The sequence below is a fragment of the Myxocyprinus asiaticus genome, chromosome 19 (genome assembly GCF_019703515.2).
Source record: "Myxocyprinus asiaticus isolate MX2 ecotype Aquarium Trade chromosome 19, UBuf_Myxa_2, whole genome shotgun sequence".
Classification (NCBI taxonomy): Eukaryota; Metazoa; Chordata; class Actinopteri; order Cypriniformes; family Catostomidae; genus Myxocyprinus; species Myxocyprinus asiaticus.
Genome location: NC_059362.1, coordinates 24,119,248 through 24,143,554, shown reverse-complemented (window position 1 = coordinate 24,143,554; position 24,307 = coordinate 24,119,248). Strand labels below are relative to the sequence as shown.

The 24,307-nt window shown below is 38.8% G+C and overlaps 1 protein-coding gene across 2 annotated transcripts in view; it reads left to right on the top strand.

Moving 5' to 3' along the window:
- Positions 1–24,307, top strand: part of LOC127456698 (transcription regulator protein BACH2-like) — a 170,555-nt gene that overhangs the window by 139,449 nt on the left and 6,799 nt on the right. For both annotated transcript variants that reach the window (XM_051725190.1, XM_051725189.1), the window contains 2 exons: positions 4,306–5,799; positions 18,082–18,288. In XM_051725190.1, coding sequence (XP_051581150.1) covers positions 4,306–5,799; positions 18,082–18,288 — 1,701 coding nt within the window. The remainder of the gene's footprint in view (positions 1–4,305; positions 5,800–18,081; positions 18,289–24,307) is intronic.

Here is a 24,307-nt window from a genome sequence, read left to right as displayed (position 1 = left end):
GTTGCTCCCAGTGGCAGGCTAGTGCCTTGCATTGCAGCTCTGTCATCATTGGTGTGTGAGTGTGTGCGTGAATGGATGAATGAGTCACAGTGTAAAGCGCTTTGTAAACCTAACCTTAGCGGTAAGGTCAAAAAAGTGCTATATAAGTGCAGACCATTTACCAAGCCTTAAAATGCTGCCTACATAGGCAGCTTGCAAGGTTTTGAAACAGAGCATGGATTTCCCCGTCTGCTCCTCTGGCTCTCATTCTCTCCTCACTATTCTAACATTTCCACCCCTCCATCTTCTTTATTCTCTCACTTCTTTTCTGTCTTCTGTCTTCCTTCTTCTGTTCACATGGCTTATCTCTCTCTCTATCAGGCTGGTGAGTGTGTTTGTCATAGAGTAGTAGCAGTCACAGATGGCGCAGGCATTGATGCTGCCTCTGCAGCCTGTGTCTGCTGATGTCAGCTGAAAAGCACGTTTCAGCACTTTTTTCCCCAGCAGAGAGGGCTGTTTGTCAGGCTTAGCCTCTCCATATGGTGCCCTGCCTACCTTCACACCCCCTGTTATTACTGTCTCACTCTGTCCTTACCCTACAATACCCTCAAATTCAAAACAGCATAGTTGTCTTTAGTATAGACAATGATTGCTTTCAATAAACAATCAATAAATTCATCATATATATACACAGTTACATTTGGAAAAATTCACATTTCTTTCCGAATGACGAAAGTGTACATACAGTGTCAATTTAATGCACTTTTGTTAACCCAGCCACAGCCTAGCCCCAATGAAAGCGTACAATCTTAATTTGAAATATGAATATAGCAATATGTAAACGTGTTTTAAGCATCAAACCACCTTCATCACTATTGGCAGATTTTATACACTGTCAGTTCAATCAATTCTCAATGTTTAGATACCTTCTCCCTGCTTAATATGTGAAGTCAACTATAAGTGTGCCACTGGTAGGTTAATTCTCCCGAAAAGTGTAAACACATCCCAACCAGCCCGACACATTGACTTTGGCTTAACCAATGGCATGAGTTTGGGAAGGGAATATCTGTTTGCCAGTGGCAGACAGAAGATTATTCAAGAGACGTCTATGAAAACAGTTGGTATTTTTGCAATTCCGTTTGGTGACTCTAGTCACCAGAAATAAAATTTTACCTGCAATAATTGTTGCAAAATAAGGGTGCTCTGACAGGTCTTACTTTAGCAAATCCATAGGATTAAATGTGCATTTCTCTAAAATCTCACCCTCTTTTAAAGAGCCATGATCATCTCCTTCACACATATGCACACTCTTCTTGCGATCCTCCCCCACTCCTGTACACTGTACACACACATTATGATGCACACACAAGTACACACACACCATCTCCCACAAAGATTAAGAGTCAGCAGCTTCCTTTCAGTAATTACTTATTGGTGCTGTTGTGTTGCCAGCGGGCAGATGAGCCTCTCTCTGTCTCTCTCTCTGTACTGAAATGTGTCTACTGGACACAGACAGCCCCGGATGACTCAGACTGAATAGTCATCAGTTTTGTTTGTGTGCATATTTGTGGATGCTATAGAATCCATTGTTTGTGTATGACTGAAGTGGAGTTTTGGAGATTTCCATCTGAAGATGTTCCATAATAAATATGAGAGTCTATCTGTTATTCATTTTATTAATTCAAATCTTTTTCTTTCTTTCTTTCAGTCATTCTTTCTTTTTCTTTCCTTATTCTTTCTTTTTCTATTTTTCTTTCCTTATCTTTCTTTCAGCGTCTCTGATGCAGCTCTGATGAAAACAATAAAATAATAATTTACTAAAATAAACAAGAAAAATAACAGTGCCATATCACTTGTGCATATTTTGATTTGATGTGGCACTGTTATTTTTCTGCCTTGCAAATATTGTTCACCCAAAAATGAAAAATTCTCTCATCATATACTCATCATTTACCCTCATTCCATCCCAGATGTGTATGACTTTCTTTCTTCTACTAAACACACACAAAGATTTTTAAAAGAATATTCTAGCTCTGTAGGTCCTTACAATGCAAGTAAATGGGGACCAGCCATTTGAAGCTCCACAAATCACATAAAGGCAGCATAAAAGTAATTCATAAGACTCCAGTGGTTAAATCCATATCTTCAAAAGTGATATGATATGTGTGGGGGATTTAGGTCTTTTTTTATATATATAAATCTCCACTTTCACTTTCACATTCTTTCACATTTTGAAAGTGAAAGTGGAGATTTATGGTAAAAAAGGACTTGAATATTGATCTGTTTCTCATTCACACATATTATATAGCTTGAAGACATATATTAAACCACTGGAGTTGTATGGGTTACTTTTACATGGCCTTTATGGGATTTTTGGAGCTTCAAAGTTCTGGCCACCATTCACTTGCATTGTAAGGACCAACAAAGCTGAAATAATCTTGGTTGGTGACCAAAAAATGTGGTTTGTGTTGTGCAGAAGAAAGAAAGTCATACACATCTGGGATGGCATGAGGGTGAGTAAAGTTTTATTTTTGGGTGATATATCCCTTCAAGAATTCTTGAAAAATGAGCTTAGTGGCTGTTGTGTTTGCTTTTACCTTAATCAAGGAGACCTCATCTAGCTTGATCAGAAAGCAGTATTCACTTAATCAGCTGTGCTTTGAATTATGGTTGCTTGACCTTAAGCCTGGGTTTTCCCTCCATACCTTTGCCCTGGCTGTAAACACAATCCCCAAATTTTCCCAAATGGAAAAAATCTATAAAACAAATTCTATGGTTCTGGTGCCTGACTTTATAGAAGGAAAAAGACAGTAGGTAACTAGTGGGTTGCATGGTGTAAATGTTCTCTCCTCTCACCGCAAGAAATGTCTTGATGATCATAACATCTCTGGAGACTTGGCTGTTTTTGTTGCTACCAAGAGAAAAAACAAACTCATAGTAAACAGTGTCTTGTCCCCATTCATTTAACATAGTGTTGATCTCATTCCCTCACATCAATGAGCACAAGTTCACTTGTGCTGTTGAGCACTTTACATCATTGAGGGAGAAGAGAGAGCGCTTTGTGGTCCGAACAATGCTAGCCCAGATCAAAGTCCAGCCATTGTAATGTGTCTGTGAATGAAGAGCACCTACTTGGAGGTTTGTTTGTGGATCCAGCATAACACAAGCAGACTCTGACTAATCGTCAGATAAAGACAAATGTTTAAAAATAAGCGGATATCAGCAGGGACCTGGCGATGCTGTTATATCAATATCTCTGTGGCGATACGATAGTATTGTTATAATTTATGTTTAGTGTATTGCAGTTCAAAACTAGTATATTGCGATCTTTTATTTTCTTGTTTGTCATTCAACTTCATTAGACTCTTAGCTTGTTCTGAGTTTGAATTTTGTTTGAATAGAAACAATTGACTGTTTATTGACCTTTCTCACACACTTGCTCTGAGTAATGTCAGTCTTGTTAATGTTAATGTGAAATATGTAGCTAAAATGATTGATTTTTGCCATTAGAATATCAGTAAAGTAATGTGAGAGAAAATCTTGCAATTTTTCCCCCACCTCTTGCAGATATGTAGAGTTTAGCCTGATACAGATCTCGAGAGTTGAGCATAAACAGACCTCATGATGTGCTTCACACTTCCTCTGGGGAATTAAAAATAAATAAATAAAAAAAACCCTAGGTAATTATTTTCTCCCCACCTTAATGCGCTTGCTTACTCTCACACATAGTGGGCCAGCCAAGCTTTTGCAGGCGCAGTCACTTACCTAATTATCTAGCATTAGGTCAAATAGAAGGCTTCCATATCTGTCTGTCTGTCTGTCTGTCTCTCTCTCTCTCTCTCTCTCTCTCTCTCACTCTCACTCTCTCGGCAGGCTCAGGATGGCTGTAGCAGGGATAAGCCATAAGAGTCCTAGAGCCCATTAAGCTTAAAGATGCCTCACCTGAGGGACAGATGTGACATCACGTTTACAAACCTATATGCTTCTACCTGTTTCTGTAATAACATTTACAACAAACAGGGGGCGCCAGCTGAGCTGAACTTAGAGAGCTGACTTGGGCAGGGAGTGGAATGTCAGATGTCATTGTTACATAAATGAGGCTAGTCTCTTGACCTGCCGACAGCCGCCAGTGTTTCAATTTTTATTTCCCACTATATAGAATGTTCGATGCTGACCTGATAAAAGATTAACTGGCACTTTACAGTGTTTGTTTACGGTCATTTGAGCTGTCGAGTTCTCTCAGCACACTCCAAGTGCCCTGAATAATGGCAGTGCTGATGGTAACACTGGCAATTTCCACTGTTTTTTCTGTGTGTGTCCCCGCAGGTCAGTGCCCAGGGATTCGCTCCATTGTTGCAGTTTGCCTACACGGCTAAGCTGCTACTCAGCAGAGAAAACATCCAGGAGGTCATCCGCTGTGCCGAATTCCTGCGCATGCACAACCTGGAGGACTCCTGCTTTCGCTTCCTGGAGGCCCAACTGCGCAGTGAGGAGGATGGTCTTCTCCTCTGTCGCAAGGTGGTATCTGAGAACAATCACTCTGAGGACGAGAGTATGCAGCCTGAGGTGTTGACAACATCGACAACTTCAGTGACCCTGTCTGATTCTCCACGCTCTCGTCTTTGCACTGAGGCCCTGAACTCCTTGCGACGGCCAGACCATGAGCAGCTGGCAGCGGCAGAAGATTTTGCTGATGGGCCGATGGACTTTGAGCGACATGGCACCTCGGACCTGCCACGATGCCCTAAATATAGGAAGTACCAGTGGGCATGCAACAAGCACAATAATGATGTCTCCTCACACACCAGTACCTCAGGATTTCCAAGCACATTCAAGGAGATGAGCAGGCCAGCAGTGATGCAAATCAAGCAGGAGCCACGCAGTGAGGAAGAGTCTATCTCGCTTTGCCTGTCAGGGGATGAGCAGGATGGAAGGGAAAATGACGGTTTGGCTGAGATGGAGCTGGATGGTTCCATTGCAATGGATCGACCTAAAGGCAGCAGCAAGTCACCCACCTGCCTACGAAATCTCTTCAAGAAAGATCTGCCTAGCCCACCCCAGCAGATATTTGCAAACAGACTCGTCAATGCCCAGGACAAAGGAACCACTCAGGAAGACCACAAAAAAGACTACAGGCCTTCGCTCGGCAGCGAGCCTGGCATGCCTGTGGTGTTCCCCAAAGATGCTGATGGTTTCCCGCCAGGGATCTCGCTGAAATCAGCTTCCTGTGATGGAGTGTGCAAACAAGAGGTGGAGCTGGACCGCCGCAGTGTCATCTTCTCCTCAGGGGCCTGTGACCGAATGGGTACACCCACCCACTCTCACGCCAGCAGTAACTCACTGGAGAAGGAGCTCTCAAAGGACATGCCAAAGGGACTGTGGGCTGGTGCCAGCCAGTCCCTCCCCAGCTCCCAAACCTACTCCCCCAGCACCACAGTCAGCGACCTGCCCCTGCTCTGCCGCCAAAGGCCCAACACCAGCTGCCCAGTGCCAATCAAAGTATGCCCACGATCGCCCCCTTCAGAAACCCGCACCCGGACCTCCAGTTCCTGTTCCTCATACTCTTACGCTGAAGACGGGAGTGGCGGTTCCCCCTGTAGCCTGCCGCAGTTTGAGTTTTCCTCCTCACCGTGCCCCAATGTGACGCAATGTCTCCCCGCCAATCCACAGGAGTCAGGTGGCGGGACAGAGGCACTATACACACGGGTGCGACCCAAGATTAAGTGTGAGCAGTCGTATGGAACCAATTCCAGTGATGAGTCAGGGTCCTTTTCAGAGGGTGACAGCGAATCATGTTCTGTTCGGGAGCAAGGCCCTGAGGTGAGCCTTTTGTTTTTTTGTTTCCTCTTGTGTTTACCACATGTCAAACTGTCCCTTCTGAAGCATACTATGCATCTCATACCCCAGTGTCCATTCATGCAGAAACCGATTAGATTTTGCATCTGTTTTGCACTGCAGTCCTCATGATATCAGAGACTTCCCTTGTGATCCCTACTCACTGAATCATTGAATAAAGCTGTAGACTCCTAATGGGCCAATAAACACTGTAACCATTTTCATGTCTGGACAGACATGAACATGAATAACTGCAATGATATTACTATAACCCTTAGTGTGTTGTCTGTGAAAGGCTAATAGAGTAGAATCAACAGAGGGGAGAAAACTGGATTTGAAAACAATCAAGTATGGATTGCTTTAGTGTCAAGTACCATACAGTTTAGTTGAGTAGAATACAACAGAATAGACCACTTCTGAGGAGCAGGACAAATATAGAGCCTCTATCTATCTATCTATCTATCTGTCTGTCTGTCTGTCTGTTTATCTACAGTATCTATCTACAGTATCTGTCTGTCTGTCTGTCTATTGTATCTGTCTGTCTATTGTATCTGTCTATCCATCTATACATCTGTCTGTCTATCTGTCTGTTATGTATTGCTGTAGTGTTGCAGAACAAATTACTAAGGAGTAACTTGGCCAGGCTATTGCTAATCAAGATATTCATAGCATTCATGTTGCAAGCTTGTTTTTTTTTCATTAGTGTGTAGGGTGCATGGTCTTTAGCTACTTTTTATTAAATAAGGTTGGTAAGAAACCAGACATGTTATTTTTCAATGGCCAATATATGTTCATTATCTATATCTAAAAATGACAGTAAAGAAGACACAGTGTGGATTTTATAGCATTAGTCTTGTGACAAAGGCAGATTTCTCTCTCTGTCTCTCTCTCTCTCTCTCTCTCTCTCTCTCTCTCTCTCTCTCTAAAAATAAAAGAAATTTAATCAAATAAAACGTTTTATTCATTTAAATACCAGAGCAAAATATTTTTCATATTTTTAATCTAGCAAAGAAAAGACATTGAAAATAGATAATTGGATGTAATTTCAATCCGTTGCTATGGTAACATGGCACACTGGAATGAATTGGCTAGTTTTCAGCAGTTGCGTATTGTTTCAGTGTTGTGTTTAAAAGACTTGAGGCACATTGCAATAGCCGAACTGCTAGATAAACCAGCCAGCCGCTAATGTGTAATTATTGCCTCAAGCATTTGCCCTCCCCTCACACACAAACACACTCACAGGGCATCTGATTCATCTTTTGGCTTCTGAATGGAGCCAGTTTACTTTTTCTCTCCAGTTTTCAATCAGTAACAGACCCAAAATCACTTAAAGACTCCCAGATTCACTAAATGGCATAATTTGATTTAAAAGTACATTGTAGTCCAAGACTTTGATATGTACAGTATATGTTGGGTCTTCTGCTGTAATCTCCACATGTTCTAAATCATAATCAAGGTCTCAGATAGCTCCTTTCTGCCTGAAGATTTTAATTTTGCATTGGCTGTTTTCACTGTTTGGAAGCTCTCATGACTCCCCAGCTTCTTATACACTATCTCACTACCACACTCATTGCACTCTCCCGGTTGCTTTCTCGCTGTTTCATGTTCTCACCTACACCTTAACGTAAGTGGTACTATGTAGCTGAGCTGATGAAAGTCTGATAAAATGACTGAAAGCCCACCTCGTTCCATTCAGACACTTTATCGAGAGAAAATGCTACCTCACATTGTCTGACTGTCACTTTTTTCTCACAGTACATGTAATTCTCACTCTTCCCTCCCTCCCTCCCTCTCTCTCCCTCTCTCTCTCTCTCTCTCTCTCTCTCTCTCTCTCTGTTAAACTCAAACTCAGAGAGAGAGGAAAGAGAGGAGAAGCAATATACAGTGAAGGAAATACAGTATCAAAAATAGCTTTAGCCTTCTGCTGGAAACAGTGTATTCAATGGAGGAAGGAAGTTGTTAAACTGTAGACTAATCATAGCACTAGTCTAGTCCTTTTAGGCCAGTCTAGATACTGGAGTCAAACTAGGTCTTTGAACTTCTTTGTCTTCTGCATGAGTCATAGGCAGTATCACTTACCCTCAGTAACCGACACATATTCTAACAGGAAGCACTCAGATCCGAGAGCAACTGTATATTCATGTATAATTTGATTTGGCCTTACTTTAACACATTCATACTCAATACATACTTTCTAAGGCCAATTCAGCACCCCCAGGGAAGAGACTGGAGGAGTGAAACCTTAGCACTCTTAACCTTCATGTTCTGTTTGTGTCTGAGAAGGCTGTTTTAATAGCTCAAAAAGCAAACTTAACATTCAAGTATCAGGTTGATACTTCATAACTAAATACAATTAACAAAAAATACATTTTCACATTTCCACAAGTATACAGTCCTTCCATCTTTTTACTTTGTTTTGTTGTATTTTTCTGCAATGTGTTTTTTGCTGGGTTCAAATTTACCTCAAACAGAATTAAAGTTAGTTTACTGAATAACAATCACCAACTGCTAATACAATACTGCTGATACAACAGATTAATTAAATCTTCAATTACACTACCGGTCAAAAGTTTTGAAACACTCATTCTTTATTATATTTTTTTTCACATTTTAGAATAATAGTAAAGTCATCAAAACTATGGAATAACATAAATGGAACTATGGGAATTATGTTGTGACTAAACAAAATCCAAAATAAATCAAAACTGTGTTATATTTTAGCATCTTCAAAGTAGTCAGCCTTTGCCTAGAATTTGCAGAAATGTACTCTCGACATTTTCTCAACCAACTTCTGAGGTATCACCCTGGGATGCTTTTTAAACAGTATTGAAGGAGTTCCCATCTATGTTGGGCACTTATTGGCTGCTCTTCTTTATTATTTGGTCCAAGTCATCAATTTCAAAAACTTTTTTTTAATTAAAGTTTAGTTTTATAATGAAATAAATTAATATGGTGGCACAATTATATTTTTGTCTATAAAACTAATTTCAAACATTTAAGCATACGCCTTCACATTTCAGTCGTGTTTCAAAACTTTTGACCGGTAGTGTATATCTATGTACCTATACTGAAAAAAAAACTTTTCTTATTGAGTATTTCTTTCTTGTTTACCAGTAAAAAATATCTAAACATTCTTAATGATTCTTAAGCAAAATGAGATAAGATATTTTGTTTTCAGATAAATCTTAACAAAATGTAGTAATGTTCATAGTTATAACAAAAAAATCTTGATTCAAGGGTAAAACAAGGTCATTGTTTTTTCACCCATTGGTAAATGTTCTTGTTTTAAGCATAAACCCCACTAAATTTGGTTAGTTTCTCATAAAAAAAAAAAAGAAAAAAAGAATAGGACGTCATTCTGATTCTCAAGTAATTTTTTTGTTTTTGTTTTAAGGATGATCAGATATTTTTAAGATGAAAATACGCTGTAATTTTTCATTTTTGTGCAGTACACAGGGTTTTAATTTAGCCAGAGGAATATATTAAAATATTGAAATTTTTAAATAACTGTAATAAGTTTTAAACATGCAGCATTAGTGTCTGTGGGACCTTAAATATAAGAACTGTTCAGTCAATATCAGCAGAACTCTCGAAGATTTCGAGAAATGCATCAAAGAAAAGTCCTAAGGTAAAAAGATCCAACTGATGTCCATTATCATATCTTGAGATCTTTGAGATGATTTATCCTCCATTTTTACACTTTAGTCATTTGGTGACTCTGGGTGAAGTATTGATCTCAGGGTGAGTGGGTGTGATCAGAAAAATCCCAGAGACAACAATTTCACTCTCACTTCTTCATTTTCACTCTTCGATATCACAATGAAAGTAATATTAACCCTTTAGTAAAGAAACGTGGGTCTCAGGAAGTGGGGAGTGAAGTCTGAGCCATTTCTGTTCCTCTCGTTCCATCTTTAAAAGCAGAGCCGCTCTCTCAATATGAGCCGACTGTGGTCTAAAAATTATTCGTCAGCCGTCGCATTGGTGTGCTGTAAAACCGCACGCCTAAATTATACGCTAAAGTTTATTATTTGTTTGTCGAAGTACATTCGGAAATCACGTGTTGTTACTTAATGAATGGATGTTTAACGTCACCCTAAAACCCAGACAGCTGTGGTAAATATGAAAATACATTAAGAATTTCATAATAAGAGTGCAGACTAAATACACTGGCAAAATTATTACAGATTTTTTGAGCTCTTTAGGATACATTATCCTAGTAGTAGTTTTAGATTTAAAATTTTAGGGTGAGAAATTGTATCCCAGAGAAAAAGTGCTCAGATGTTGCTCTTTCGGATCTCTAAAAGTCTTTCATTTAAGTACTGTATCAACTTTGTCTCCTAAAAGTTCGTTGAAAAAAATTTAATAGAAATGAGAAAATTGTTGACATACAGTTAAAGTATAGAGCTATAAAACAAGTTTGGATAGCGTAGCTCAAATATTTTGGTCTTGGAGGAATTTGATTTGAAATATGACTTTTGATTGCAGGCTTTGCAATCTTGGCAAATTGAAGCACAGTTGGAGACATTGCTGAGATCTCTGAAACTCAAGGGAATACATGTAAGATTACTGGGGTCTATTTCTCAGAAGAAAATATTATAAAGCAGGAGACTCCATTTGCTCTCCATTAATAGCTGTCTAAGAGAAACAACTGAGATTGTATGCACATGCAGACACTTTGGTCTTGATGGGGAGGAAGCCCCGTGGTGACCACAGACAGGTCCATCACTCCATTAGACTGAGCGAGCGTGTGCATGTGTGCCTGTCCTGTTTCTTTCAGTGGGGGGGTACGTGTGTGTGTCTGCAGATAGCTTTCTCCCATTACTCAGCCCCTATGGAGCATTCCAGTAATAGCAACAGGGCTGAGAGAAAAAAACAAGGGAAGAAAGGAGGGGAAAAGGAAAAAAGAGGACCATCTTAGGGGTAGTTTCAGACTGCTTTCTTATCTGTGTCACATGGTGTCTCATTAAACTGAGAAATACTTGGCAGTACAGCAATGTCTATGAGAATGTCTGAAGGACGGTAATGACATTTAGCAAATAGATCATCTAATTATGGCTAAAAGCAGTTTTAACTGACCAAAAGGGGTAACTTCTCTTCTATTGGCACATGTTGTGTACATTCAGTGCACAATAAAATACATTTCTGAAAGATTTTCTCTCACTCTGGAAAAGAGAGAAAATTAAAAGGTCGTAGAGTTTGAAGCAGTGTGAAAATAATATAATTAAACCAGTGGTTCTCAACTAGTAGTCCACGATCCAGTAATGGGTAGCAGGTCTGGTCTGATCGGGTCACAGACATTAAGGAAAAACAATGCTAAATGTTAAGGATGCACCGATGTATCGGATGTATCGGCTGCCGATATTTATCGGCCAATTATTGACCAAATTAAAACCATCGGCATATCGGTAATAAGCATGAAAATGCTGATATTACAAACCGATGGTTTATTTATAATTAATTAGTAAGGCACATTGTAAAAACTGTGAATTCAAATGCACAATCCAGAAAAGATAATAGCCACACTATGTAGAAGGGTTGGCAATCCTAAGAACATGTAATATTTTTATTCTGTCTCATTCTCACATTAATGCAGAAAAAACGCCATAAATGAACGTGACTGTTGTGAAAGCAGCACATACCTATAGGCTACATGATAAGGGAAACCATCCAAAGTGCCTTAAAAGGTTTATCATCCTGTTGTCATATTTAGTTTTTTTTATGTTTATATCTTTCACTGTGGTTCTCTTTAAAATTTTGGCCTATCATGTGTTCAACAGGTCCAATGTTCAATGGAAATAATTTTTAGTTAGAACAGTAAAAAAGCTTTTGTACATCTTTTGTAAAAAAAAAAATAAAAATAAAAATAATTTAAGCATTCCTAAGCAAATAGTGATCTGATGACAAAATAAGGTAAGTGGCAAAATATCGGCCCAAAGTTTTTTTCTTAAAATCTGTATTGGCCAAAATATTCTCACGTTGGTGCATCCCTACTAAATGCAAATAATATAATGCAACAAAGCATAATTGTGCCTAGTTAGGCTAGCAAAATAAATACACTTATCAAAGGATAAAATGCTTCCCATACTGTTTGGTGCTGACCTTAAATGCTGTGCGTTCAATCAAACTCTACAAATTTTAGTGCAGATTCATCTGTCATTTGGTAGAGGCTATCTATATTAGGTAAATGCAAAAATGGACATAAACTTTGACCCAGACTACATTAAATAAAGGTTAACTTACAGCAATAATACAACATGTTTTGTGCAATGAATTACTGGCTTAATGAATGTAATAAATACAAATAAATATATTTTTCAATATTTGAATTTTAAGGACATTTTTGTTTACTTTTGTATGATACCACCACTTGATGTCCAAATCAAATGTGTAAACTCTGGGGGCCCGAAGCAAAACCAGTTAAGAACCACTGCACTAAACCAAATCTGTCTGAGATGTGACCTCAGGCATTCACCCTTTCTGAGTCCCATTTTCTCTTTTGTCCGTTGCTTTTTAACAGTTCCCTGCTGCAGATGTCCATGCTTAGAGAGAGGGTTTTAAAAAAAGAAAAAAGGAAGGGACAAAAATAGTGGGGTCACTTTTCTCCCAGTAATGGATGAGTCCTACTTTTTACTCCAGACCCATTTCTAGAATAATGATCTACTGAGAGTGAATAGAGGGACAAGAACTGAGATACAGAGAGATGGAGAGAGAATCGGGATCACATTTGAATTTAGAAGTGCCGCTGGTGTGCTCTCTGTCGTGTTTTTTAAACAGGTTCTCTTGGTAAGATACTAAATATAGACATCACTCTTCTATTACACCCTCCAAACCACCTTCCACCCCCCCCCCCCCACACACACACCTCTAACCAATACACCAGAAAGGGGAAGAAAGGGGGGAAACATGACAAGGTCATGGAGTTTGAGAGAACAGTTTAAGCGTGTAAAAAAGACATTTCTAGACATTTCTGTCTAGTCTAGCTTATAAGTCTGATAATTAAAGGGATAGTTCACCCAAAAATGAAAATTCTGTCATTATTGACCCTCAAAAAAAGGCAACATGAACATTGAGTATGTGTGTGTGTGCATGTATAGAGCAGTTCTTAGCATCGCCTGAGCAGTAAGAGCAGAAAAAGGTCTGTCCATCATTTATTAATGATACCGTGGAGACAGAACGGGCCGACCTGCCAGTGCTCTGGGCCCCCTGCTGCTCTGTGCGAGACGGGGCCAGATTTACACTTTCATCTTCTCTCAGTTCCAACCAGAGTCGCCATGGGCTTCCCAGCAGAGTGGTCCACCTCACATGGAACTGCACTGCTGTGGTTCAGCATGGTTTATTGGGTCATAATAACACTAAGCCCATGTGAGTTAAGTAGGGCAGTACTATAGCCACTATACTGATACACACTGTATTGTGTTTGCTTCATTCATTGATGGCAGTAGTATAAAAGTATAAACTACATTTAACATTTTATTTAAGCAAGGCATTTGATACTGTGCTATATTGTGAATATACTGTAGTAATGAAACAAGGCCTTTGTGGAAGCTTATAATGACAGTGAATGGGGTATGACAAAACAGCATCATAAAAGTAGCCCATACAACTTATGTTCAATATTCCAAGTATTTTAAAGTAATACTAGGGGTGGGCGATATTCTGGTTAAAACTAGTAACTAGTAGAAATTTGTCTGTCGGTACAATTTTTCGAGTATCATCTATATTGCAGTTAAGCAATATTTTTAGATGTTTTTTAATGACTTTTCCATAAAATGTGTATATCATGATATACAGTATATCTTTATCAACCAGAAATATTTAAGTTGTTATTCACTGAAAATCCTCTCCTTCATTCCAGACCTCTAATCCAGTATAGCCCCTTTAGATGCGTCACGTCGGGTTTGAGGTCACTCAGTACGTTTACATGCACTTTTAAAAGTCTGATTTCAGTCGGACTAAAACAATAATTCGTCTTTTTAAAATATCACGTAAACACTTTAGTCTGAAATCATACTTTACATACAAATTTTGGCAAAAATCTGACTAACAGACCTAGATAATGTAATTGTGGTAAAACTTTACAATAAGGTTCCATTCATTAACATTAGTAAATGCATTAGGCATCATGAAATAACAATGAACAATATATTTTTATAGCATTTATTAATCTTTGTTAATGTTAGTTCATTAAAATACAATTGTTCATTATTAATGTTAGATCATAGTGCATTAATTAATGTTAACACTTAACCAAGATTAATAATTGCTGTACAAGTATTGTTCATTGTTAGTTCATGGTAACTTATGTTAATAAATGGAACCTTATTGTAAAGTGTTACCATGATTGTAGCTCGGCTACATCCAGCATATGTATACATTAATCGAACCACAGCTGGACTCGGCATACTTGAATAGACAGATGAAGACTATCCTTTTTATAAAACAATGTTTTAGTTGCCCAGAACTGTAAACATCACTCTTTATTCTTAATTTGGAAAAACAGAGGTCATCAGGGAACATCACCTTGAGTTCAGTATGTAGAAAGTCACAGAAGAACAGAGAACAAACCCTGATTGACTTTCCATTCCACCTCACCAGCTTCACCTATACAGAAAATGTAATCCACCTCTCTGTCAGACTTGCTCCCTCTCTTTTGTTAACCTGATATTTCTCGTCATGAGAATATGGAAAAATCTCCTCTAAGAATGCCCTCCAGAACATGACTGAGAGAAATAAAATTATACTTCATATAGTCAAACAATCTGGGTATCAAACTCATTTGACAAAGGAGAGCTCATTTTTATGCTCATGTAAGTGGCACTATATTCAGGATGTGCTGACAGCTTAGTTCGTTAACAGCTGTAATTTGCATACTCATGCCCTCTGGTAATCCACCTGACAGGAATGTGAAAAAGAGAAAGAAAAGACTAAACCGCCTATGCTGCCATATTCTGCCATTGAATATTTTATCTTCTGTTACTCTGACAGATAGAGAGATTTTTTTCTGTCCTTCTCTTCATTCTCAGTCTTTCCGTCTTGATGTCTTTCTTGCTTCTTTGATCTCTTTGTGAATAAGTGATGCTGTTAAGTGTTGAAAGCTTGTATTGTTAGACCTCTTCGTCTTTGTGAAGAACTGTTTTCTGCCTCCATCTAGTGGTGATAAAAGAAATTGCAAGTTTGTTTTTAAACCTTTAGAGCTGATGTGTGCATATCTATGTTAAAATTAGCTTTCAGTGTTCAAATTATTTTTCGTAAAAGGGTTAGTTCACCCAAAAATGAAAATTCTCTCATCATTTACTCACCCTTATGCCATCCCAGATGTGTATGACTTTTTTTTTCTGCTGAACACAAACAAAGATTTTTAGAAGAATATTTCAGCTCTGTAGGTCCATACAATGCAAGTGAATAGTAGCCAGAACTTTGAAGGTACAACAATCACATAAAGGCAGCATAAAAGTAATCCATATGACTCCAGTGGTTAAATCTATGTCTTCATAAGCAATATGTTAAGTGTCTGCAAGCAACAGATACATTTTTATACAGAGCTGAGGTATTCTTCTAAAAATCTTTGTATGTGTTCAACAGAAGACAGAAAGTCATACACATCTGCGATGGCATGAGGGTGAGTAAATGATGAGAGAATTTCCATTTTTGGGTGAACAGTCCTTTTAATATGCAGAGACAACTATAAGTAAGCCATTTGTAGGTTGATTTCATCTAAAAGTGTAAATGCTGTGGCTCTTTGGTGTTTTCAAAACACCATAAAGGTCGCTGAACGAACTCAGGGTTTCAGGATTGGTTTCAGGTTGACAAATTCAAACCAATCAAATCAGGCTTATTTGGTACCATGATGCAGCTCATCAACTTTCTCTGTCAACTCAGGCTTTGATCCTGACTTTAAGATTAGATTACGCGCCCGTGCACATGAATGAGTGACGTTTGCAGCGCACAACCAATCGTGTGAGAGAACGCGATTCACTTCTCATGAGAGACTCAGCAGGATTTACCTCTCTGCTGAGAGCTGATGATTATGAAAATAAGAATTTAAATTCATTTAAACTGTGCACAAGACATTGTTTTGAAAATATAAAAAATAAAATAAAATGCATTTACACTGCTCAAGAGTTCAGCATGAAATCAGGAAGACTTAAAACACATGATTTACACCTTACAAGGGATAACTTGATGATGAAGCAATTAAAGACATTTACACAACAAGACGAAACAGTGGCTGCTACGAGAGCTCAAGAGGACTGCTGCAAACTAATTCTTAATATGATTATATATATATATATATATATATACATATAAAACAGCTGGTATATCATAAGTAAATTCATATAGGCCCACAACAAGAACACACAGGCTTAATCATTTTAAAAGCTTAAATGTATTTAAAATGTAAAAGCTTGTATATTTATTTTACTTGAAAACTTTATATATCATTCAAAACTATTACAAATAAATATAGGCTACTTTTGATTACAAAACAAATAGAGACTATAAAAATGAATAGTCTCCCTAAGTTCATTTTCCATTTTCAAAATCTACCAGTTAGTATATCAAAAAGTGTTTTTAGACAATGGAATAAACTACTTAATAAATATAATGTAATATTTACTTAATGTAAATATATATGAGATAATAGGAACCTAGGATTAGTCTTAAAATTCTTGAGTTGTCAAAAAGGCCAGGAGGACTAGAATTTCCACATTTAATAAATTATTATAAAGCTGCCCAAATTCAACCTATATTGATTTAGATGAATGAAGAATCTAAAGTGAAATGGAGGAAGATGGAATATATCCCTGTTCCTACCCAAACAAAGCAACAAATTTAAATTAATAGATAATATTTTACAGACAAAACAATACTTATATACTTTTTAACTACATATGTTCGCTTCCGTACATCTCTGTGACTCACGCTCATGAGAGGGATGATGTAAGCTCGTTGGTAAGGTCACGCGTCACGTGGAGGAGGAGGAGGAGGAGGCAGGAAACGCGTCATTGTTTACAAGAGAAACTTGCACAGAGCACAGACCAAGCACCATTCACAAACCATAACAGTCCAAAACAATTTCAAAACAATATAAAATAAAATAAAAAATAATTTCCAAATAATAATAAAAAAACAATGTAAACAATGACGCGCTTCCTGACTCCTCCTCCACGTGACACGTGACCTTACCAACGGGCTTACATCATCCATCTCATGAGCGCACGTCACAGAGATGTACGGAAGCGAACATTTGTAGTTAAAAAGTATATAAGTATTGTTTTGTTTCTTAAAACAATCAATCGTTTGGGTTCAGAAGAACTTTATTTGTCGACTGGAGTCGTGTGGATTATTTTGATGCACCCTATATATGCATTTTGGACTGTCAAAAAATGGAGTACATTCACTTGCATTGTTTAAAGGAGGCCTGAAATGAAATCCTAAAAACCTTAAATTCTGTTTTGATGAAGAAAGAAACTCAGATACATCTTGGATGGCCTGAGGGTGAGTAAATTATCAGCAAATTTTCATTTTTGGGTGAACTATTCCTTTAATTGACAAATTATTGGAAGTGATTAGACTAATATTTAATAGTTAATTTAATATTTAACTGCACAATAGAAATACATCCAAAAAACCTTATTTTGGGTAAAATGCCTTTGTCCTTAAGAAATAAAACTGAACAAAATATATTTAGGGTAATCAGAATAGCAGCTTTGAGGTAAACTAAACAAAAACTTACCTGGCTAGCCACCAAAACCAGATTCATGGTACAGGCCACAGCTCGACAAAGCAACATTAAGTCGACCAATGGTGTGAGATTGAGGTGGGGTTATCTGTTTGTACAATCAATGGAAGATGAGGGAGTTTTCTGGAATCGGTTTAAAAACAGCGATTATTTTTGCAATTCCATTTGGTGACACTAGTGACAAAAATGACATACCATAATGTGATCACAATATATCGTACTGTACAAAAAATATGTCAGTGTTATGAAAAATGTGCTGTTTTATTTTGATTAACATGTTGATAGTCCCACCTCAAACTCATGCCATTGGTGAGCCAATGTTTCAGTATTGGGCAGGTCGGGATGCTCTAACAAACAGTGTTACACATTTCAGGGGAAACAACCAGCAAATGGCTTACTTGTATTTGTCTCTGAATTAAAGCTGCAAAAGGAGAAGTACTGTATTGGAACTTCGCAAAATATTACACATCACCTTTATGGCCTCAAGCAGAAGCTTAATAATTTGCTTGTGAATGTCTTCACAGGTCAAGCTTCCTTTCCCTGTTGATCAAATCACAAATCTTCCACGCAATGACTTCCAAATGATGGTGAAAATGCACAAGCTGACCACAGAACAGCTGGAATTCATCCACGATGTGCGCCGACGCAGCAAAAACCGCATCGCAGCTCAGCGCTGCCGCAAGAGGAAACTGGACTGCATCCTCAACCTCGAGTGTGAAATTCGCAAATTGGTAAGGAAACAAACACGTCTCCATGTATCTCTCTTTCCTCAAATGTGCCAAAACATCTTCATTGTACAAGTTGACCTTAAGGCTATTACAGTATGAGCCATCATAAGTGGCAGGGGACCCCATCACCTAGTCCACCCACCTATGGCGGCACCGCTACCTGTCAATCAGAGAGTCAGTCCTGTGCTGTTTCCTTGCTGTATTTGATGTGTGCTGTGGTTTATGTGCATGAAGCCTGACAGCATGCACTTTGATGCCACATGCACATCCTCCATATGATTTCTCCACTTTTCTGGAAAGACATTCCACTAAATGTTAGAACATGGCTGTAGGGATTTGCTCCCATTCAGGTACATTAAGGTCAGGTACTGATGTTGGGTGATGGTGCCTGGCTTGCAGTTCCAATTCATCCCAAAGGTTTTCGGTGGGGTTCAGATCTGGACTTTGTTCAGGACTGTCAAGTTCTTCCACACCAGACTCAGCAAATCCTTTTTTTATGCACCTCACTTTGAGCATAGGGACATCCCTTTACACCTAGGGATGTGAATTAATGTTCAATAATAAATGAACGATCTGAGTCCGCTTATACCGCGGTTGCCACATGAAGGGCCCTATGATTTCCAGGATGTGGAAAACAGGGACGGAATCACTGAATCCAATCTTAAAAATGGCATTAGCTATAAAACACGAAATGCCTCGGAATTTGACATATTTGGGACGAAAAAGAATGTTTGAATGCACTAATAATCAAATTAAAATTGTGATATGTCCTAGTGTGATTAATAAACTGCAAAAGGCTGCTATTTAATTAAATAAATATATAATCTGCATGTGTTGTACTGTGCACTTCAAAATGAATGTGTGTAATGAATTCAAAAAAATAACCTTTCAGTAACTACATTATACATCATGACCTCTCGTGTGTTTTTTGCTTAAATATTACACCCGTTGGGCACATAAAATGACCTGGATAATGGTGCCTTGAAAAAAATAGGAACCCTACCTGGGATGGCATAATGAGAATTTTTTTATTTTTGGGTGAACTATTCCTTTAATTTTTATATGATTTATAAATATATGCACTCCTAAAGTTAAGAAAAAATGCAAAATGCAAAATTGCCCTAATGGAAAAGTTAATTTCTGACACTGCTTTTATGACACTTTAGACTCGCATGTCGACCCGCATGCTCTTCTGGACTCGTACCCCTGTTCTTTGTTATGCAAGTGCAACGCTCTATCATTTGAGATGCCGCAATTTAATCATGTTTGAACGAGCTTGTAAATGTAGTTGGTTACATACTGCAGACATTAAAATGCATTGCCTTACAAGTCATGTGCTAAAGTAAGTGTTTTGATGTCATAAGATAGCATTGTGTAAGGAACAGGGCGAAAAATAAGTCAACTTTATGAACTGATTATCTGCCATTTTACTTGTAATTTGCGTGAAAGGGAATGAAGGCAAAGTCTTTCAAGCAAGTTAGTCCACTGTCGGCCATCTTTGGAATGCTCTCTGGAACCTATTTCCAGTCATGAAAGTGCAGCTCCTATCTACTTGAATGGGGGAACACCGAAATCTCAAAAACGGTTTGTTGGGGGCCTGGGTAGCTCGGCGAGTATCGACCCTGTCTACCACCCCTGGAATCGCGAGTTCGATTCCAGGGTGTGCTGAGTGACTCCAGCCAGGTCTCCTTAGCAACCCGGTTGCTAGGGAGGGTAGAGTCACATGGGGTAACCTCCTCGTAGTCGCGATTAGTGGTTCTCGCTCTCAATGGGGCGCGTGGTAAGTTGTGCGTGGATCGCGGAGAGTAGCATGAGCCTCCACATGCTGGGAGTCTCCGCGGTGTCATGCACAAAAAGCCACGTGATAAGATGCGTGGATTGACTGTCTCAGAAGCGGAGACAACTGAGACTTGTCCTCGACCACCCGTATTGTGGTGAGTAACAGCGCCACCATGGGAGGTCACATGACATCATGCAAGAAGCAGACGTGTGAGCGACGAGCTTTGCGCGCTTTGCTAAATTTTTAATTATTTTCATGTTATAATCTGGTGAAATTTGATACACCCAGTTACACATTTGCTCTTTGAGGCAAAACATGGCAAAGATATGGATGGCGTGGCGGGAGAGGTGATCCAGCATCAGTTGTCCAACATGTTGGTGATGCTGACGAAGGTTCTTGCTGACTTGTAATACGTCGATCAATTACGGCGATGGAAATATAATTCTCTGAGTTAGTTACAAGAGTGACTGATGTTGAGAGACGAATTGATTGTCTGGAGTCTTCAGAGAGGGAATTAACCGCTAATCCGCCCACGACCAAAGTTGATTTGGAACATCTCCTTGAAAAGCTTGAAGATCTTGAGAATAGAAGCCGCAGGAATAATGTTCAAATTGTTGGAATTCCTGAGCATGAGGGGGGCAGAGATATGGTGAAATTCCTAGACAAGCTTTTCCCGAGTCTGCTCAACATAACAGGCCATAAACTGGAAATCGAGCGAGCTCACAGAGTCCAAGCTCACAGATTTGCTGAGGGAGAAAGGCACTGATAAATCCTGGCCAAATTTCTGAGATCATCCGATAAAGATCTTGTGTTGCGCCAGGTGAGGGGCAAAGGGAAGCTTTCTTGGAAGAACCATAATATTTTCTTGTTCACAGACTTTGCGAGTTCGACGAGAGAAACTTGATCGGTTCAAGGAATGTAAGAAACTCTTACATCAGCGAAAGATCACTTTTGCTCTGATGTTTCCGGCCAAACTGAGAATAGAAACGAAGGACGGTCGCAAAGTATTTACATGTCCCAATCAGGCAATGTCTTTTATAGAATCAATGGGTGAGTAAACCATTGGGTGTTTCTCATGTGAGTGGGTCGACTCGTTGTACTTACTCTGGCTTTTGAGGAAGCTGGGCATCATTTTGGTTTCTTTTTTCTTTTTGCGTTGGCTCTGCCGAGCGGCTGGAATTTGTTTTGTGAATAACACTTTTCCTTAAAGAAACTTTTGTATTGACGAAAGATTACTTTTGCATTGAGGTTCCCAGCCAGTTTGAGAGTGGACACTACGGATGACCGCAACATATCTACATGCTCACACAAAGGATGTCTTTTATAAAGTTGACGGATTGTGTAAGTCATGGTATATACTTTTATGTGGCCTCCGAGTGAATTGACTCAACCATCCGGGGAACCGGGATGCCGGTTTTGTTTCTTTTTGTATTGGTTCCGCCTAGCGGCTGGAGCTTGTTCTATTGAATAACACTCCTTTGGAATAGCTGTGGATTAATCTGTGCGTTCTTCGTGCTTAATCCTCCTGCTGGCTGGAGTTTGTTTTGTTGAGTATTTTTACGGGACATTGGAATGATTACGTCATCCGCTGAACTCATAACAGCTGGCTTACTGAACATTCGTTTGTCTGTCTGAGGAACACCTTTCCTCACACCTTTGAGACAGTTCTGTGAATGAATCTACATGTTCTTTGTGTTCATTCTTCCTATTGGCTGGGTTTATTTTACAAAGTATTTTCTGTTATGTAATTTTGCCTCACAAATTTGTGAGGCAAAATTGAGCAATCCGATGGAAAATTTGTCGTGGGGGCTCATGGGCGTTCATGGACTTTTTGAGTTTAGAGGGATTGTCACCAGTTGGCGCTTTCATGCGCGGGGTTAATGCGCACGATTTTCTTTTTTCTGTTTGTTTTGTTCGGGGGGAAGTTCGGGGTTTGATTGTTTCACTAATGGGGAATGTGGTCTGTATAATTTTGTTTTTGACACACAATTTATTTTTTCTACTATATCAAAATGTCAAATGTTAATATGAGTGGTTTGTCTCTCTCCACATGGAATGTAAATGGGTTGGGGCACCCCATAAAAAGAAGGAAGGTTATTACATTTCTTAAATGTAAGAAATATGATATAGTGTTTCTTCAAGAAACACATCTCTCCCCGCAGGAAGCTGAAAAATTTGGGAAGATATGGGGTGGACATGTTTTCTTTAGTGCTGGCTCAATTAAGAGCAAGGGAGTCATTATATTGATTAATAAACATCTACAATTCAAATGTCTCAAACAGACTAAAGATAAATTAGGGAGAGTCATTATTGTTTTAGCTGAAATTCAAGGGCAAAGGTTGATTTTGGCTAATATTTACGCACCTAACGCTGATGATCAGGGCTTTTTTTATAGATCTTGAAGGGATGCTGCAAACCGCTGGCACCCCTCATGATATAATATTGGGAGGAGACTTCAATCTTTTGATGGACTCAGTCCTTGATCATAGTGAAGCAAAAGTGTGTAAACCCCCTAGAGCAACATTGACGCTTCACAGGATGTGTAAAAATCTTGGTCTTACAGATATTTGGAAACTTTTTTTTTATATCCAATTCCCTCATTTCATCTGTTGTTGATTGCTCAGTTGGAAATATCTTAGTCTCAGATCACGCCCTGGTGAATTTAGAGGTGTTGCCATATACAGAGAAAAATAAATCATATAGTTGGCGCCTTAATGTGTCCATTTTGCAAAATCCTGATTTCCAACAAATGTTAAAGACTGAAATCAATGTTTATATGGAGACCAACTGGTCCTCAGTATCCTCTGTGGGCGTGGCTTGGGAGGCACTTAAGGCGGTTCTTAGGGGTCGGATCATGCAATATGCCTCATTCACCAAAAAATCCAAAGCACAAGAACTTGTGGAGTTGGAAGGAAATATTAAAAGTGTCGAGGCAGAGCTGAAGTGCCGTATGTCATCTGATGGCTTCAGAGAATTGTCCCAATTTAAATTTAGATATAATACTATTTTGTCACGGAAAGTGGAGTTTTGGTTATTCAGGGCAAGACAGTCATACTTTGAGTCGGGGGACAAAGCAGGAAAACATTTGGCTAGATATATAAAGCAGAGAGAGTCTTTTTCTACCATTCCCTCTGTGAAATCTGCAGGTGGTGAAATATTTACTCGGCCATTGATATTAATAATGCTGTTGAGAAATGAGAATTCTACTTTGTAGTTCCATGTCTTCATCTACTGATGAAGATATTAGGAACTTTGTGGAACCATTAGATCTTCCTAAACTGATGACTGAGCAAAAAAATTATCTTGATTCGGAGATAACCTTGGAGGAGCTTGATGAGGTAATTAAGGCCTTGCCTACAGGCAAGGCTCCGGGGCCTGACGGCTTTTCAAATCTTATGCTACAGAACTGGCTCCACTTTTGTTAGAAGTTTATACGGAATTATTAAAGAATGGAAAGCTTCCGCCAACCATGACACAAGCCCGGATCAATCTGATTCTTAAAAAGGACAAATATCCAAACAAGTGTAAAAGTTACCGCCCAACTAGATCTATGCCTTGCCTCCACAGAATTATTAACTCCTTTTCCAAGTTTTCAGGATACAAAGTCAATTGGTCTAAATCCGAAGCTTTGGCTTTGACAGCGTACTGTCCAGTAACGGCCTTCCAGCCGGGTGCCTTCCAGTGGCCCAAAAGGGGAATTAAGTATTTGGGCCTTTGAGGAAGGGATGTATAGAAGGCTGGGAAATCTGGGGTTATTTGATAGGAAATGGGGCAGATATTTGGCCTTTTTGGAAGGCTTTCGGGGAGGGGCAGTAGAGAGGGATCTCTATTTTTAAATATGTGTGTGCAATTTGATTGTTTTTTGAAAATATGCTTTTTAATTATTTATTTATTTATTGTGTGTGTGTGTGTGTGTGTGTGTGTATGTGTGTGTGTGTGTGTGTGTGTGTGTTTTGTGTTTTTTTTTGTTTGTTTGTTTGTTTTTTTTTTTTATATTTATGACCACTGGGGTGAGTGTTTGTGTCGGCTGGGGGTGTTCGTGGGGAAGGGTTTAATTGTACATAATTTGATTCCGCATTTTCTGTGATGTTTATTTAATTTGTTGAATAGAATCAATAAAAATTGTTAATATCAAAAGGTTATAACTGTACAGTAGGATTTAGAAAATAAATGTAATACCATTAAATGGCATGCCCTTTTGTCAAAAAAACCCCCCCAAAAAAACAGCACCACCATGAGGAC